The sequence below is a fragment of the Saccostrea cucullata genome, unplaced genomic scaffold (assembly GCF_032062105.1).
Source record: "Saccostrea cucullata isolate Sc308-1 unplaced genomic scaffold, CSIRO_AGI_Scuc_v1 ctg2687, whole genome shotgun sequence".
In the NCBI taxonomy this organism is placed as follows: Eukaryota; Metazoa; Mollusca; class Bivalvia; order Ostreida; family Ostreidae; genus Saccostrea; species Saccostrea cuccullata.
Genome location: NW_026918888.1, coordinates 52,880 through 71,979, shown reverse-complemented (window position 1 = coordinate 71,979; position 19,100 = coordinate 52,880). Strand labels below are relative to the sequence as shown.

The 19,100-nt window shown below is 34.4% G+C and overlaps 2 protein-coding genes across 2 annotated transcripts; one reads left to right on the top strand and one right to left on the bottom strand.

The window, feature by feature from the left end:
• Positions 1–429: 429 nt before the first annotated feature.
• Positions 430–2,968, top strand: LOC134274391 (uncharacterized). The gene is made up of 3 exons (XM_062756681.1): positions 430–458; positions 2,503–2,587; positions 2,708–2,968. The coding sequence occupies exons 1-3, from the start codon at positions 430–432 to the stop codon at positions 2,900–2,902; spliced, it is 309 nt and encodes a 102-aa protein (XP_062612665.1). The 3' UTR covers positions 2,903–2,968.
• On the bottom strand, positions 2,929–7,018 carry LOC134274384 (putative nuclease HARBI1). The gene is made up of 4 exons (XM_062756669.1): positions 6,855–7,018; positions 6,685–6,745; positions 4,112–4,253; positions 2,929–3,490 (listed from the first exon to the last, which is right to left on the bottom strand). Exons 1-4 carry the CDS (start codon positions 7,016–7,018, stop codon positions 3,012–3,014), a joined length of 846 nt encoding a protein of 281 aa, XP_062612653.1. The 3' UTR covers positions 2,929–3,011.
• Positions 7,019–19,100: the final 12,082 nt, after the last annotated feature.

The window sequence follows — 19,100 nt, the reverse complement described above, 5'->3', positions numbered from 1 at the left end:
TCTTTTAAAATAAAAATTTCAGCAAAAATGTCCGTATCTTCTGTTTTACAAGATGTACCCTGCTCTTCGAAGTCCGTCTCGACTACCTCGTGTACCTCATCCGAGTCAACAACACAGGATTCAAGCGAGGAGCAAGCAGTGACGCAGCAAACACAGACGGCATGTCGCAGTTATGATAAGGCTGTCCGAAGGCTTAAAATGCCTTAAAAATATATATTTTATTTTCAGCTAGATTTTAATTTTAATATGTAATCCTTGTTAGAGTTTGCAGTCAACTTAAGATAATAGTTCAATTAGGTTTTATTTTACAGCATTTTTGTGATGTCATATGACTGTGTTGATCACGTGACGGAGATTTCTGATATTCCTTATTGTTGCATAAGAATCGCTTCGGCACAATTAGGGTTAGGGTTAGGGCTAAAAGCGAAGATGCCGGGTTATAGGTCATGCCGGGTCATGTGAGGTCAAACAAAATGAAAGTGGAAAGTGAAAAAATTGTGCAAAGTTTGTTACATAGATTAATTCATCGTGATCTCTGGTACATGAAAAGTGCTGGGGGAAGGTTTAATTTTAACTCGTTAAGAAAACATTTTACGAGAAATTCAACTTACCAACATAAGAAGGGGTATTTTCCACAATATATCGGAATTTAAACAAAAATGGATAAACTACACACAATCCCCCAGCAATACTCAGTTAGAGGACATAATTCTCTTGTAGATTCACGCAGAATATCCTCAGTTTGTCCTTGTTTATCACTTGTGCCAGTCCAATATAAACACGATTCATAAATTCTAACTCTGTCTACGAACATGTAAAGGGAGCGTTTCACACATAATTTTTCGCTATTGTTTGAACAAGTACATATTGGACAAGTGAAAGGAAAAGGGACATGTAAATTTCAAATGTTCAACATCATAACATCCAACTCTAGCTCAAAAATCAATCATAAGCTTGAATTAAACAAGTCCCTAAAATAAATCTACATACCATGTAATAATTATGACACTTTCCCCGTCATGTCAGCTCAAGTATGCAGTGACGACGTCATATCTATTATGACGTCATATCTAGATAGTTCAGAGAAGTTACTACGGTTTTAACAGACTGATATTTTTCGGGCAGCCTTATCCTAGCTGCGGTGGATCAAGAAGTGAATCAGCAAGTGAACCAGCGAGTGAACCAACAAGGTACCATTTTCAAATTTTGTCGTACGTCCGCGAGATAAAACCTAACACAATCAGTAACCCCCCACCCCCACCCAACAGAAAACAGAAATATTTCCTATAGATTAATATCGAAGGGAAAATCTGGATAATAGTTTCTAGTTTAAGTGAGAGAAAATTGTAAGAATTTATCTAAATGTATAAAATATGAGCAAAACTTTCTATAGTATTAACGACGAAGAAAAGCGATAGAAAGTTGCATATTAAATATACATGTAATTTATTGTTCATGGTCATTTCCAATCAAGATAAGTCAATCCACTTAAGTTTTTTATCACATGCATCAATTATTTGTTTGTACCAGGGATTAATTTTTATTTCCCATTATAAATACATAAGAGTATTGAAAAATAGTAGTAAATATACATCTCAAGGTTTTGAATTATTTTGCTACCTGGAATCAATTTCTAAAATTGGTAGTTGGAAAGAAGGGGGGGGGGGATCTTGCCAATTTTTAAACATTCTGCTATATCAGCCAATCTACGATATAAACTATTTTGTTATTGAACAATATAAATAAACCATAGAAGCAAGCGGGGATCTGCAATCTTTTTGTGGGGTAGGGGTAAGGGTAGAGGATACTAGTATGTAATAACAGATTTAATCAATTCTCGATTTTTTAATTTTAAAATGAACGAATATTTTAATGATACACAACAAGATTAAAAGAAAAAAAAATGACAAGAAGGGGAGTGGAGGTCTCACTTACAATTTACTTTTCTATGTTTTTTTTTTATGCTTAAAAAGATAAATGTCATGCAAAGATTTTAATTTATAAACATTTCCATTGTCTTTGTCGAGAAAAAATTACAAATTATTAATGAACTTTATTATTACACAAATCATAATGTACTGGTTCTTCGGTAGGCGCGGTAAAAAAAATCACGCGCGGGACAGGTAGAGACAGCTAGAAGCGGGGCTTGTAGCACGTGGATTGGAGTATTCAAGAGCATAATATACGTGAATTTAAGGAATATTGTCAGATTTTATTTTGTTTCATGACGATGATCAATCGATTGGCTTGCGGGATAATTTTATGCATAAAAATCATAGTTATTTCTTAATTTACATTTGGCTTATTTATAAATTGATTCAAAACGTCCTTCGCCCATGGTCATGCATACATGTATATTATAGACACATAGAAAAAGGTGATTAGATCGTGCACATACTTGCAGAATAATTGAAATGACTTTGCTGATGGCTTTGCATGATAAAATGTTGCAGTAATAATAAGATAGATTTTATAGTTTCGTTACTTTTTTCCAATTTATAGCGAAGCCGATATTTCTCCGGCCGCACCTGCACCAGCAAAAAGAAGCAAAATCTCCCTTGAACAACTTCAGAAGATGCAGTATGAGGTAAGAAGGGGCTGAATAATAAAGTGCATGTTGATTAAATATTTTTGTTGAATATAAATAAGTGTATATGAGTGAAAAAGCTAGAAACGACAAATAACAAAAGTCTGTTTTATTCTCAAGGTCTTGTGCTGTCAGAAAAAAAACTTTGAACTACAGAACATGAAACTCGTCAAAGACCTGGAACGGACAGACCTCGAGAAGCAGAACATCGAGCTACAGAACACCAAGCTGGCGCTACAGATCGAATGCCTGAAGCAGACTGTCTCTCAGAATGAAAGTGCTCTCCTAGCTCTACAAGCTATCACTGATGAATGAAAATAGCAGTTGTATATAATTTATACAGTGTTTAAATATAATTATATTTATCATCTATAGCTACATATATAAAAGTTTTAATTCCAAAAATGATTTCTATTGATTCAATTTAGAAATAGGTTCTGGTGATGAAGTTTCTAATTGCCCTTCCATCTTCGGGTTCACGATAAGCCAGTTGAACTGCATGGTTGTCATCTTGTTCATCATAGTCCTCCATCTCTTCCTTTAGAGACAATGCAATATTATGCAGAATTTCACATGCGCCAATTATTCTGCAGACTTTCGCCGGCTTCATCTTCATTTCACTATGCAGTACATGGAACCTTCTTTTCCACCATCCAAATACTCGCTCAATGGTGTTACGTGTGCGACAATGGGCTGCATTAAAGGCTTCCTCAGAAGGATTCGCTGGGTGGAGGTACGGGTTGATAAGAAACCTGGAACAGGCGTAGCTGCTATCACCAAGAAGATAGCCGTCCTCAACACCACGATGGTTTCCTTCCATGAATAAGCTGAACTCAGATGTCCGGAAAATGTGGCTGTCATGGGTACTTCCGGGCCACCGTGCGTCAATGTTTATGAATTTCCCTGTATGTGTATATAAAGCATGGCATAAAATATGTTTTGAACCCTAGTACAAAATATTCTATGGTATATAAAATGCTTTTAAAAAATCCTCATAGCATACTAGATTTAGATTGAAAAATAAATACAAATGGTTTACTTTAATTTCTCATAGTCATGTAAAGAAGGCGGGGGGAAGGGGGAGGGGAGGGAGCAATAAATATTAAAAGTTGTTGGATATTATTAAAATGTCTTTTTTTCATTTGGAAAGCTTATGTTTTATATCATGTTATGCTTAATTGGTTTCTATACTGTATAGCATAACATGATATAAAACATAAGCTTACAAATGGAAAAAAAAAAACGCCGCGCGTGTATATATATATATGAAAGTGTTTGTGTGTGTATAGGGTATTAGTGAAGTTTAGAAAGGTTATCTTGACAAGCCCCTGGTAGATCGGATTTTCTTTTTTACCTCGCTCCTCAAAAATTAGATATATGTGGAATTTCTTTCTTTCTTTTTTTTGTGGAGGGGAGGAGTGGGGGGTGAGAGGGAGTCCTACTCCGATCTTGTACTAGAGAAGTTGATCAAAAATAATCATATTGCTGAAGGGTTTTTTAAGTATGAATACTACATTCATGTACCTTCATGGTCACATATCGCCTGTACATTGATGGAATGATACCCCTTCCGGTTAACAAAGACGTTATGGAGGTGATAGGGGATACCATGGGGCTGGATAAGAGTACAGTAAGCAGAACCGTCGATCGTGTCACTGACGCACTCCTTGCACAGAAAGACAGATTTATAAAATGGCCAAGTCAAGAGGAAATTGCAAGATCAAAACAGAATTTCTTTGCAAGGGGAGGATTTCCAGGAGTTATCGGCTGTATCGATGGGACACACGTCCGAATTCAGGCGCCGTCGGAAGATGAGGCCGTAAAACTTCCAGAGGCATAAAAACGAAGAGCCAACATAACCTACAAGGACTTTTTGATTGTTTACCAGTGATGTAACATTGATTTTGAAAAAAGGGATCGACTTATCTGAATTAAATCTTGATAAACTTAAAAAAAAAGGGATTCTTTTTAAAGCCATATATGGCGTATGTACAATGAAGATTATTTAACTAAAATTATAAGAACTTATTTCTTGTATCACTACTTTATATAAAGATAGAACTTTGGTAAATTACAAAATCTAAGTCAATTGTGTTATAAAGATATTACAATTTAATTTGGACTCGGAAGATAAAAAAAAAATAAAATAACACATTACAGAAAAGATAAAATCGTATTATTAGATGAAACGAGGTCCCCGTGTTCAGAATAGTATGAAAGGTTTTAAATTAAATGTATTAACTATATTTCTTTACTTAATTTTGTATTTTTCAAAAATGAATTTTTTGATCAGTTACGCCATATATGGCTTTAAAATCAAAATTCTGTTCAGCTTATTTTTTGCACAATGGTTGGTCGGTATTAGAGGTTGGGGGATTGGGTCAACTCCAACTTTCTTCAGTAACAAGAGCAAAAGTCAGAAAGTACTGAATATGGCCTGATTTCAAAATTGGACAACTATGCTTCTGGGCATATCTACAGACTTCATAGTTTTTCATACCAACTTTCTTTTCTCAATGTCTCTTACATATTTTCTGTAAAGGGTCTTCAAATTAACATATGTTTATCTGGTTGAATGTCACACTTTCTACAGGACGTCATTATGACGTTGCGAATTTTAACACCTCTGTGCTCTCAGAAATAATTAAAGTGCTATATTTTTATCATCATGATATTTTAAAAAAGCGTATTATAAATCTTTATATATATAGTTATTTGATACATTGTCAATGAAAGATAATTTTAAAATTATAACATCGGGTATGAGCAAGATTAGGTACGAGTGAAAATGACACCGTTTCCATTCATGATGCATCGCAGTGGATACTTCCATGCCTGTAAACGGAGGTACTTGTTAATATAAAATTGATGAATAATTAATAATATTTCCTTAAGTAATGCTTGACAAAAACTTCATGTTATTTTAATCACATCTATATAAAGCACGTAAAGGCAAATGAAGGAAATTAATAGCACTGTTTCAGTTATGTATGATCTACTTTCACTTTGCGTGAGAGCTTACGTAGTTACGAAGACAGCAGTTTGCATTAACATGCATCAGTTTCTGGTGGCATAAATAGTTTGAAAGTAAATAAAAACACGCACAAGAATTCAAAATGGTTTTATATACATTCTCAAATCACCAAGGACAAATACCACAAGTCAAAAAATAAATAATGTATTAACTATTATGATTATTGCCTCTGTGAAAAACCTGGTGATTATTTAAGTGCAATTTATTCAAAATAGTCACAAATAAAATAAAAACAAAGTAGAGAAGTTGATATTTATATAATACAATTTAATTTTTTTAATTCAAATACAAAAACCTGAAAGTTTCCAATTTTGAACAATTCAGTGAATATTTCTTTCTTAAAAGCTCAGGCATAATTAATGCATTCATCAGTATATTCATAGTGAAATTTAACTTTTATATTTTTTTAATAAAACATTTAAGAAGTGTTCAAAGTTAAATCAAGTTTTTTCTTTAAATCATTTATAGGTTCAGTTTTATCTATAGACCTTAGGATGCTGCATGTACCATCTCTTTTTAATTAAGGGTGCAAAAAAGTGAACATTTTTTTTTTTTTATAAATTTAAGGGGAATAAATTAGAAATCCAAAATTTAAAATTTCAAACATCTTTTATACTGAGTTCTGCAAATCATATCTTATGAGGTTTAATGTATCTGTTAGCCTAGGTAATATATATCTATAGGTAATATTTATTTTCATTATCAAAGAAAGTTCAATACCTGACCTTTCAGCTTATTTCATTTATGTACAAAATTCAAAAAAGAATAAAGTACAAGTAAATAAATAAAACTTACCAACAAAAACAATAAACATGATAAACAGAATAATATAATTTAGAATGTTTACTATATTAAGTTTCTAGTGATTACACATGTATGATATGTAAATATTTATGTATATTTCCAACAGATGAAATCAGAATCGTTGATTAAAAACAACAATCCCATACATGTATATATGTATCAAATTTTAAATACTGAGCTTCCTTGATCACTTGTCTGTGTTATTGTCATACCATTAGTCCACAAACTAACCTAACTTGGCCAGTTTTGTCTAATTTACTTGGCTAAAGAAATATAAAACCAAACCCCCCTTTATTGCCTGACAGGTTAAACAAGGAATGCTAAAAAATAAATCGCAAATATTATACAAGATTATCTGTATCGTACCAGGTATATACAGTACTAAGGCTGTTTCTAGGACAAGAAGTTCAAGTCGCATGTGCAGCTTACTCCTCTGTGGAGCTGTCATCACTTGAGCTGTCACTGTCTGACTCGTCAACTGAAGTGGCATCTTCCAGGTACTCTCCCCAATCAAGAACACCAATTTTAGCCTCAGCACATCTGTGCCGTGCAAAACCGAGGTACCACACAATGGACGCTGAATGGGCACACATGCCTACAACCCTTGCACCAGCTCGACACTTGCAATACCAAGCAAGGATATTCCCATCACCATATCTGATCCAGAGTTGGTAAGTCCTGGAAGACACGTGTCGACTTTGCATTCGGACTCTCAATAGGCCATGCTCTTCTTTGTGCATTTGGATGGTGCAGTCTCCTTCTAGATGTTCTTGGAGATAGCTGGAAGAGAGGCGAATCTGGTAACTGCCACATGTCAGCGCACGTAGCCTTTCCTCATCCAAGCATGGGAAGTCTGTAACCTCATCAACTTCTTTCCAGCAGACTGTCCGACGATCTAAATGATTTTCCTGTACATGCTTCTTAAGCTGATTGACTTGCTTGGACAGGTAGATCATCTTTGCTCCCAGAGCCTCGTCATCTTCCACATTCCCACTGGAGAGAGGTTTCAGGTACCTGGAAAAGTGTGAAATTTTATCACAAATGTCTTGTTTCCCATTTACATTTTCAATAATTATAAAAGAGATTTACTTTCATCTTATCTTTGAAAGGTTACCTATTGCAAATGCAGCAAATAATCTTGATGAAATCTCCGATGAAGGGTATCTGGCTTGAAGGGAGAAGATGATTTAGATATTTCCACTGCTTGATGCGTGCATTGGCACTTTCGACAACCCATTTAAATTACATTTTAACATATGTAAAACACATTATATTTTTCATATGTTTAGAACTACATTTAAGATTTATTAAGCCACATTTTTTGCATATTTGTATACATGAATGAAGACTTTCTTTTTATGCGCCCAGATTGATAGATCCGGAGCATATATTTTTTTTCCTGTCTGCCTGTCTGTTTGCAAACTTTAACATTTGCCATAACTTTTGCATCTTCTTGACAGATGGAGACCTGATATTTGGTATTCATACTCCCCTAATTAAGCCCATTCTAATGAAACCAAGGTCAATGACCTTGTGACCTTGACTGTGACCTATATGCTTAAAATAGCTTTTTTTCGAATTTGTTGCCGCCGGGCACATAGTGTTTCACAAACAGATCTTGATTTACATTTTGTTTTTTAAAAAGTGATGCATTTTGTAAATAAGTATTGCAGATTGCTGAATATCTTGTATATATATTTTAATAGCTTACCTTTGTTACTAACCGGCTGGTATTGGCTGCCTCAGATGACATTTGTTTCTGGCCCTTTTCCATGAATGATGGCATCTCAATCTTGATACCAAGTTCCTGTAGGTAGGACAATGAATCACGGAACCCTCTGTCGACAACGAAGGTGTCATCCTCCTGCACCCAACTGCGGACATCTTCGATGTTGGATCTTATTATGTGATTAAGAATCGTAGCATCGTTGTTTTTGGCAAAGTATGGCCCGATTACGGATATAAAATAGCCCGTTGTTGATACGATAACCATGGGATTTACTAAGGGTCTTCCCTTGTGAATGCTGAATGAAAGCCTCTGAAATTTGAAGTTGGCACTTTTAGTAACATAAATGTACGTCCCATCCAGCACAAGGATAGCTTGTGGACTCATGGGGTTTCCAAACAAGGTTTGTGCAAGTGGCCTAGTGTGATGCTCTATGATTTGTTCCCTTGTGATATGTTGGAATTCAAGATTTTGAGCGACAAATGTTCCATGAATGAGTGCTGATCTAACTGCCTTTATGCTTCTTCGGATGCCAGACTTAGAGATGTTGAATAAGGTGGATAACACTCTGTTTGACTCCCCTCCCCGTAAACTTCATCAAAAATATCGCTAGACTTGTTCGTGTGGTCCTAGATGGGGTTGACCTAACTCGACCTTCCACGTGCTTCAACATGTCATCAAATGCAGCCTTTGAAATCCCAAGCAGATCAAGATAATCATTGTCTGAAAGCTGACTGTGTTTTTCGAAGTCAAGTCTTATCTTCTCACTTCTCAATACTTCTGATCGTAGAAATCTTATCAGCTGAGTGATTGAGTTTTGAGACTGCACTTGAATCTAAAACGACATCTGCTGCAAATGGAATCATTCCACCTGGGGTCTTACCTGTAAATTAAAATTAAAGTTTTTTTAGACAGTGTGCTCCTGAAATTGTATGTTTCTTTGTTTACTTTCAGTTTTTTTTTTACTGATGTTGAGAAGCCACTTGCCAATTGATCTTGAGTCCATCAAACTCAGACTTATACCTGTGCCTGTACCCCCACCCCACACCCCCTACCGTCCAAACATAAGGATCAACAGTACCTCAATCATCTGAGACTCTGGAACAATCGCTCAACCACTGCGCCAAACAGGCAACTTAATTTATGATTCTATGTTGTTTCTTTCATAAAAAAAATATTTTCAAATTAAACTTACCCGTGCATTTGATAACTAAGGACTTTATCTTCCTTGGAATAGAATATCTGTCCTTCAGACGTATTCTCCTAGGACAGGTGAAACATGTATACATCTTTGGCCCTGAAGTATTTGCACGAGGCTTATCTGAAATTTCAAAAATGAATAACATAACAGAATTTTTAACTTAAATAATTGCATTACACATATATTCTATACTTCTCCTTACTTTTTTTAATTTATTATTAAAAAAAATAGGCATATTTTGTAACTTTTAACTTTTGTAACTTTTACATATTTTAATATGTATTGAAACTTCATTTAAAACTTGATATTTGATGATTTGAAAATATCAATTTTGTATATTATTTCCTATAAGGAAATTGAACATGTCAACAACATACAATTTATAAGTATTAATAACCCTGACAATTCCTTTGGAAAGATCATATTTCTCATTTTTATAAAAAAAAATACTGGAAGATCTAATTGTAATAAATGTACAGATGAAATATATATTTAATGCTTTTGTATGATCTAATAAATACAAGAATTAATTAAATAAATAGATGCTTTATTAGTTTTCCATTTCAACATACACACACCTTCTCAATTTCAAATACAAAACAAACAAAAGCAATTATATTGTGACTTTAGCCCATAATTGAGTTGTTTCCCTTCCTTTTACATTAAAAATAAATATGTGTACAAAATATGAACACAATTCTTAGTAATTTCTTTTAGAAATTGCTAAGAATGGTGTTCATATGTTTTGAAAAAAAAATGAGAGTAAAGCAGTATCATTGTGAAAAAAAAAAACAAAACATTCGAACGCTATTTCAGAGTTGCTCTTTCTTAAGATATTCGAGTCGCTTCCCCTTGTAAATAATTTGATAAATTAATTTTCCTTATATATTATATTCAAACTCATTTATTTTTGAAGATATATTTCAAGAATAAATAAATTATCTTTTTACACATAATTATGCAATTTACAAGTGTTTATTTAAGATATTACATCAAATATGACAAAATATATAGCAATGGATTAAAAAAAATGTTTACAGGAAAATTATATAACACTGGAATTCGCCCGATTATATTGCAAGTGGAAAGTTTCGAACGGTGAATTTAATTGTGGATTTCATTATACCTGTGTTGACTGTTACTAGAGTTCATGCAATACGACTTTTTGGTGATATAGTATCGAGAATATGCATCATGCGTTCTTGTAAAAGCGATATATATTATCGTTAGTAGGCGAAGTAGGCTAGCTATGTCAGTTTAGAAAAAAGTATTTCATAGGTTAAAAACTGCTGTAGTGTAGAGGGTTTCTGATCAAGTTAAGACTTGTAAATATTGTTGGAATCATTGACGAACGAATGCTCTACCCCCCCCCCCTTTTTTTTGACGTTTGGACTAGGCCTAATTTAAGCTAAAATAGGATGAATAAATAATAATTATATATTTTTGACTTATCAAATGCTGAAGGAAAAAGAATATAGCCTTATAGGGCCGATATATTTTTGTTCCTCTATATTAAAAGTGATTATTCTTACCTTAGAATTAATCTTGGCAATATCTGATGTTGTTTTCATAGGCTATTATGTAAACACAGCTGTCCTCTGAGGTTTCCGCACGCGCCAGCTGACCAAACGACACTTTCTTGATTTAATATTTATTAATTTTAAACATGGGGCGCATTCCTCTCGGAGAAAAAACTTATTTAGAAATACGCGTTAGATATCAATGTTTCATTTTAGACTTAAATTTTTTTCCGAGAGGAATGCGCCCCACTTCAAATTTTAATATAAAGTTGTAAAATCGGTGGAAAATTCCGGAAAACTCGAAACAGATGTTGGTTTTAGCCATTACGATGAGAAAGACAACATCCGGTTTGACCAAAGCAACCTACCCCTGCATTGATCAAGTATAGTAGATAGAAAAAACACAGATAATTTTCATTGAAACGACAATTTATTTTTAAAGAAATTCACAGGCCATATTCAATACTTTCTGACTTTTGCTCTTTACAATTCTTTTTTCAACGCATACTACATAACCATTATTTACACTGAAACAAAAAGTGTTGGGCCAACGTTATCCGGACTTTAGATAAACATTTTCTATATGGTAAATATGTTAAGCGGGCCTGATATTATCTGCATTTATTTTTTTCTGTTGAATCTAACTACGGTTTACGCTATCACTAGTATCGGCATTCTTGCATAAATTAATGACGTCATAATCAAAATGACGCAATTTTATGAGCGTTAATTTCTTTGAAATATTTTTGTTCAATTTAATCATTTTAACATTGTTAAATTTTGATTCTTTACATCAATATGGTATTTTTAAATATAAAATTATATATAATTATTTTCTACGTCAATATACAGTGCGTATTTCCTGCTAAAGGAAAGTTTGCCAAGCATAAACAAAACTTCCATATACTGTGTACATATGTCTAAAATTTATATTTGGTATTGTACAAAACTTCAAATTATTATAAGTCTTGGGTTGAGCTGTAGTAACATGCTTGTTAAAATGCTTAGTATTCAGTATAAATATAATCGTTGTAGTGATTATTCATGTCCCCAAAGAAAAAAAAAAGTACCTGCATTTCCACTGATATGGACTGACTTCGCCTTGTTGCTCTTTGCAGGTCGTTCGCAACATGTTTGAGATAAAACCCAGCGAATCTCGGCGAAATCTGAACCGGGATCGGATTTGAGTGTCACTCAAGTCTGACATTTCTATTCTCTCTCTGTATTTTCTCTCTTTCCTCTCCACAAACACGTTCCCAAATAACAACAAATTCGCCATTTTGATTTTTAATGATTAGTTAAATATTTAATGTACCTTATATACCTCAATTAAATCTGTCAGTTAAATTCAAAGTTTAACTAACGTTTAACTCTCAGTTAACTTTCGTGCAACCCAATTAACTAGCCGTTAAATTTAACGTCGCGTTAACGTAAAGTTAACGGCTAGTTAAATTTAACTAACGTTTGTGCAACCGAATCCTGATTATATTTAATGTAACATTTTAAATTATATATTCTTTAGAAATGTTCATATATTTTGTGAATATATTGAATACAACATTTAGAATTGTATATTCTTTAAAAATGTTAATGTATTTTGTAACCAAATATTTTCTTCTCTCTCCCTCTCTCAAAAGTACACAATATTCATACACGAATACAGGGCACAGGGGTCGGAAGCAAATTGTAATGGGGGGGGGGGGGTTAACGAACAGAAAAAGGTAAACTCCAATTTTCGATGCCTATATTATGTCTATATTTGCAAACATTGAAAGGGGGGGGGTAACCCCCCTACTCCCCCTTTCATTCCCAAGGCTTATGCAGGAAAGGATTAAACTTTTCCTTGACAGAAAAGGGAATACAACAATAAAAGATCGGATATGAAAATCAGAACTATAATAAACGAAATTTTAACTTTGGGCAATGATGCAGAATTCTAAATTTTTTGGATAAAGTAGAATTCAAGTTTAGTATTGCAAACAAATAATACAACTGCAGATGATTTATCTGCAGTTGTATTATTTGTTTGTAATAAATTCTTCGCCAACAATATTTTCCTGAGAAAGGAGTTTTTTTTAAAATGCTAATATACAGAACAATACAATCATTTTCCGTAAAAGTCTGAACCTGGGTTGATTCTACATATATGTCATCTTCGCTAGCCAAGGATTTCCAATCCGAAAGCTACTCTACTTGTAGAGAAGATTTCGGATCGGAAACCCTCGGCTAGCGAAGATGACATGTGTTAATAATAAATTTGATTTTAGAATGTGCATGTTCTTGTGTATATCAAATGTACCTTTTCAAGAATTTTATTTAAAATAAGATTTTTTTCCTAATCTTAATTTGCTACAAAGTACAGAAAATTATCAGTAAACGATTTTAATTGTCTAATTGCTTTCGAATCTGGTAAATCAAGGTCTACAGGTTGTCGTAGTTGTTCATTTGTACCTCTGTTGATTCGGATATCTCTCCTATTTCTTCGAAGCGATTTTCCTTCGTTTGTGTTCACTTCGTTAGACCGAATATTCGCTTTACTTGTGATAGTCCAATTTGTCCAAGATTCGTTAGATCATTTCGTTTTGGTGATATCCAGACACGCTGTCCATGTTCTATATCAGGTAGGTCCTTTGCGTTTCTATTGTAGTACTTGCATTTTTGATATTTGTTGTGCTTGATTTCCGCATGTGCTTACATTGGGATTTTTGGTTCAAGAAGAGCTGGAGTTGTTGGTAGTCGCGACTTTACATTATACGCTTTGCAGATCTCAGAGCCTGTTCCACCTTTCAGTTACTTTGTTTGGTGATGAAGTGTTGTGTTGGAATTCTTATTCCAATACGAATGTAGCAAATTCCTTGCAGCTGAAATGAGGGCCATTGTCTGAAGTGACAACGTCTTGGATTCTATAGCGAGCAAAATGACTCCTCAACTTCCTGATCACTGTTGTAGGTTTTGTGTTCTCCAAGAAATCTATTTCATAAAAATTTGAAAAATAGTCAACCGTCAGTAAATAGTCATTTCCAGCAAATGATCACAGATCGGTTCCAACGTTCGTCCAAGGTCTGTCTTGAACATCATGAGGTCAGGGTTTCCTTTTGTTGTTTGGTTTCAAACATCTGGCAAGTTTCACAACTTTGTATGTACTGAGAAATTTCAGAGTGCATTCCGGGCCAGAAAACGTACTCCTTTGCTCGGCGAATGTATAGTATAAAACTGAAGAGTTTCGCTTTTGTAGTTTTCACACAATTAAACTATAGTCGGCCCCCTGATATAGTGATTTCCGCAATAGATACATAGCATTTTTGGTAGAATTATGTGAAATTACACTGATTTTAATAATGTCTCCAGTTATATCATATGAGTCTGTACAAATGTATCTAGAAATATAAGAAATTTTACAAATTTATTCCCTGACAAAAATGTATTACCAAAACAACACTATCTTCACCCACCCTCAACAATAGAGAAATTTGGATGTCTCAGTAATGTCTTGTCCATGAGGATTGAATCAAAACACAATTTTATTAAGGAACGCATGACTGGCTGTCATAAATAAAAAAAAATTGAAAAGTTCATTTCAGATAGATGTGTTATGTATATACATTAAATTTCTGTAATGAACATCCACTTTTTAACAATGACTGTATGTATGGGAAATTAAAGCCTGTGCAAAACATTAACTGGTGCAAATAGAGGCTTTCATGGTTTTTTTTTTTGGGAATAGATGAAACCACAACCTAAATATTAGAAAGAAATTGAAAGAAAATATACATTTGTATATTGAACTATTTAAAGAGCAGTTTTCTCGTTACCATTCCGAAAAGCAGTGTTCCTGGTCACATGCAAGAAGACAAATCTTGGATTTTATATGATCACACAGATGCCAACTTCTCCAGAAGGGTGAATTAGCCGATTGAGAGGAAATAAATACGATGGAATATTTTCCCATTTTTATATCTATTAAAAAAAAATGACGATCGCAATGCGCTTAAAGGTCCAGTCCAACTACAAATACGAAGAAAATAATTTACAAGCCGATTTAAATTAATAGAAAAAGGAATGCTAATTAATCTGAAATATATTTTTAAAGAACAGCAACTTACCTCATCTAGCAAAAGCGGAGGTAAAATTAAACACATAGACTTGCCATACCCTGTCTGTAGTATGGAAAACGTGTTTTGTTCGATACCCAAACTGAGTATCCACTCCATGCGAACCAGGTACCAATTATAGTGTGGTGGAATACATCCCATGTAGTTTGGTTGGCCATATAGATTCAATAGATAGATTGAGTTTGAGTTGTAGTTATCTTCTCCGTTTCTGAAGGTTTCGTTTCGGGTTTTGATTTGATAGCTTTAGACACTTTGCCTCCAAGGACACTCAAACATAGTCTCAGCATAGCCTTTTCGCCTAGTTATTCTGGCGAGCTCATCCGAGTTAACAAGAGGAAAGGGATACTAGTGATGCTTTGAATTGCCAAACTCCTAACCCTTTCTTTCACGTTTTCTATTTTTTTTGTCCTCTTCTTTTCTTTTATTCCAGTTCCGGTAGCCTCTTCGTAACGGTTTCTTGTACACAAATAATTGTGAAAATCAATCATTATGAATATCGTTAATACTTATTTATTTATTTTTTATATTACTATCACTTTGTCTTTAATTTAACAAGTATAATTTCATGGAATAAGGTATATCTGTCGACGACATCCCGTATTTTTGATGTCTGTAATAATTGCACTAATTATCCTTACAGTTTTAATGTATACCTGTTGGAAATGTGGAATCCAGGAAGGGAAGCAGTGATTTCTCAGAGAAGGATATGGAGATAACAACAGTATTCAATCTCAAAAGTCAATAAAACAATTCAAATAAAGAGCGGAGCAAACAAGGACCCCTGAAACATCAGAGGTGGGATCAGGTGCCGAACGGTCACACCCGTCTTGTACTCTTTGTCATGATTAGGAAATAACGGAAAAAATCCGTCGTTAATTCAGTGTATAAATCGTCAATTCAGTGTATAATTAATGGACTAACAATTGTTATGAAAAAAGTCAGTCAGCATTTGACTCAATGATAAATTGTATTCGCTGACAAGGTCATTGTAACGACCACAGAACTTACGACATGATGACTTTAAACGAGACTGCTGATAATACTTTTACTATTGTAATTATTGATATTTTGAAATAAATATTTTTAAAACATGCATTATTTGTATGGTTTTAGTCCAACCCCTCATGCCTAAGGTTAGGGTGGTGTCATGAAATTAATTTTTTTTTCTATAGGTGTCGTTGACCATAATTGGAAGAAATTGATTGGTTTAGCAGTTCCAGAGAAATCAATAAATAATTGTAATCAAGTAGGCAGCTGATATTTAGTAAAAATGTACTTACTGCCAGTATCCACTGTAGCCGATTCGCTAAAGAACTACGAACCCTATCTCTTGATTCCCGCCTACATTTTGCACCCATTAAATTCAACGTTCATGGCAATTTGGCCATTAGATCTTTGTTTAATACAAAGCACAGGTCTATGGAAATTAATCATTTTAATTCTAGCGCTAGATAGTATATTAGCACTAAATCCAGCTCTTGAAAAGAGGGGGTTAGAGAGATTTTCTAGTGAAATCGAACTTTCAGGAATCACATTTTGTGAAATACATGTCGTCTTAAATATAATAAAATATATCTCATATCTTTTCTTTTGTTTTACGCAAATAAAAAAGATATAAATGAATAGAATGCAATTATCTAATTGTAAATAGCTTTAGCATTGGTGAAAAATCAGCATTTTTTTCTTTTTTGTATAAACATACGTTCCCCCGTGAAACACAAAAAGGTTTTGCATTAATTTGTAAAATGAGAATCAATAATACCTGTAAAAAGGAATTTTTGTTACACGGCGGGAAATATGATTTGATTGTATATTGTTTAACGTCCCTCTTGAGATTTTTTCACTCATATGGAGACGTCACCGATGCCGGTGAAGGGCTTCAAATTTAGACCTATACTCGGCACTCAGGGCCATTGAGCAGTGAGGTTTCTTTATCGTGCCAACGCCTACCGTGACACGGGACCTACGTTTTTAAGGTCATATCCAAAAGACCCTGACTTTCACTTCTAGTGCCGAGCGCTTGGCGAAGGAACAGTCACTACCTATGTTTACGTCTTAGGTATGACGCGGCGCCGCGATCGAGAATCGAACCCGGGCCTCCCGATCACGAAGCGAACGCTCTACCACTAGGCTACCGTGACCGGTCGGCGGGAAATATGTTATAAAAATAATTCCCGTTTTCCGTTCAATTCTATAGTGAAAAACACATGTTTAACCAAAATTATAGAGTTATCTCTCTTTGGTATCCCAAATAAGTAACGTTTTATGACAATTCATACATATATATCTACAAAAGTTAAAAAAAAATCATTCGAATATGTAAATTTTTTGAAAATTGACTTAGAGGTAGGCGGGAGAACAATACTATCGTTCGTAGTTCTTCTGTGTCCTTTTTTGGATGCTTGTTTACATTAAAAAGGCCTCTCCTGTCTGCGAAGGTTTACTTAAGCCAGAAATTGTTCACTTAGAAAAGTAGTTGTAAAATATATTGGGGACAAATGCACTTTACCGGTACGTACAAATTACATGTAAATAGCACGTGCTCTTTCTCTATAAGAGAGTCACGCGTCAGCGTGCCGATTTTGCTAAAAAGGCAATAAAAGGCAACAATAACCTATTTTTTGAATTCCTCGTCGTTTTTCATGTTAATAAACTTCGTTTAATTATCGAAGTTATTAATTTAAACTAAAAGCTCTTTCAAAACAAACCTTTCGCTTTCATTTTGTCGGCAACATTCCAAAGTCATGACGTTGCTAGTCACGTGACCAAGACGTGCTCTCTGATTGGTTTAGAGGTAAGTTACGTCACTTGAAGTTGTAAATGCAAAACATCTGATTTTACTATGCCCTATGTCTATGACGATATTTACGAGGTTTGCAAAAACAGAAGATTTTTAATCGATTGCCTTCAAACTAAGGGACTTTTAGGAGGCTTTCGGAGTTTGTGTGACATTTGTGGAGTGGGGGTATTTCGTCTTGTTGAAGACAATTCCTACAGCAAAGATGGTGTAGTATGGAGATGCACAAACCGAAAATGTTATAAGAAGATATCTGTAAGGGAAGGGTCGTGGTTTTCAAAATCACACCTGTTACTGGAACAAATTGTGAAACTTACTTATTATTGGATTTATGACTTACGTGGCGACTTTATTTCACGAGAATTAAAATTAGGCAGCGAACACACAATAGTGGACTGGAAAAATTTTGCCAGAGAGGTGTGCTTATGTATTTTGTAGGGATGTCAACGAGTACCCGGTTAACCGGGTACTCGATCGAACGTCCGAGTATCGAATACTTAAATCGGTACTCGGTTACTCGGATGTAAATTTTTATATATTTCTAAGCTTATTTATTTATGCATTAAAACGTCGGTTTTCAAACATAAAATGTTCATTGCACGCACTTGTATATACAGTAATTAGGGTTTCCTGTGCCCCTAAATGACCGTTTTCGCCTGTGGCAGTGTTTATACAATAATTACCGTGACCAAGCACCTGCTAACTGCCTGGCTTTTCTCACCTTCGGCTGTCTTCTACTCTTATGTTTAGTTTGCTCTAATTATTTGTTTTCATTAAACATCATTTAAGGTCCATTATGTTTAAATGAATATTAACAGGAAAACGAGAAGATTGGAGGACCAGGCAAATCTGTTGAAATTGATGAAAGCAAATTCGGTAAACAAAAGTATCATCGTGGGAAAAGAGTGGATGGTGTCTGGATATTCGGTGGCATTGAGAGGGAATCTAAAAAATGCTTCTTCGAGGTCGTAAGTGACAGAAGTGCAGCCACGCTTATTCCTGTAATTCAGGAATAAGTTGAGCCTGGAACAATTTATTCGGACTGCTGGAAAGCGTATTCCTCTTTAGAAAAAGAAGGATATCCCCATCTGACAGTTAACCATTCAATAGAGTTCAAAACACGGAAACGGGTGCATGTACTAATTTAATAGAGTCAACATGGATTGCTGTAAAAAATCATTGCCAAAAACTGGAACCCAGAAACATTTTTATGACGGTTACCTGGTGGAATATTGTGTGCGTAAAACATACTTGCATCAGGTTGACGACAAATTCATTACATTCTTGGACCTAATCAGAAGGGTATACATCTGTAAGAG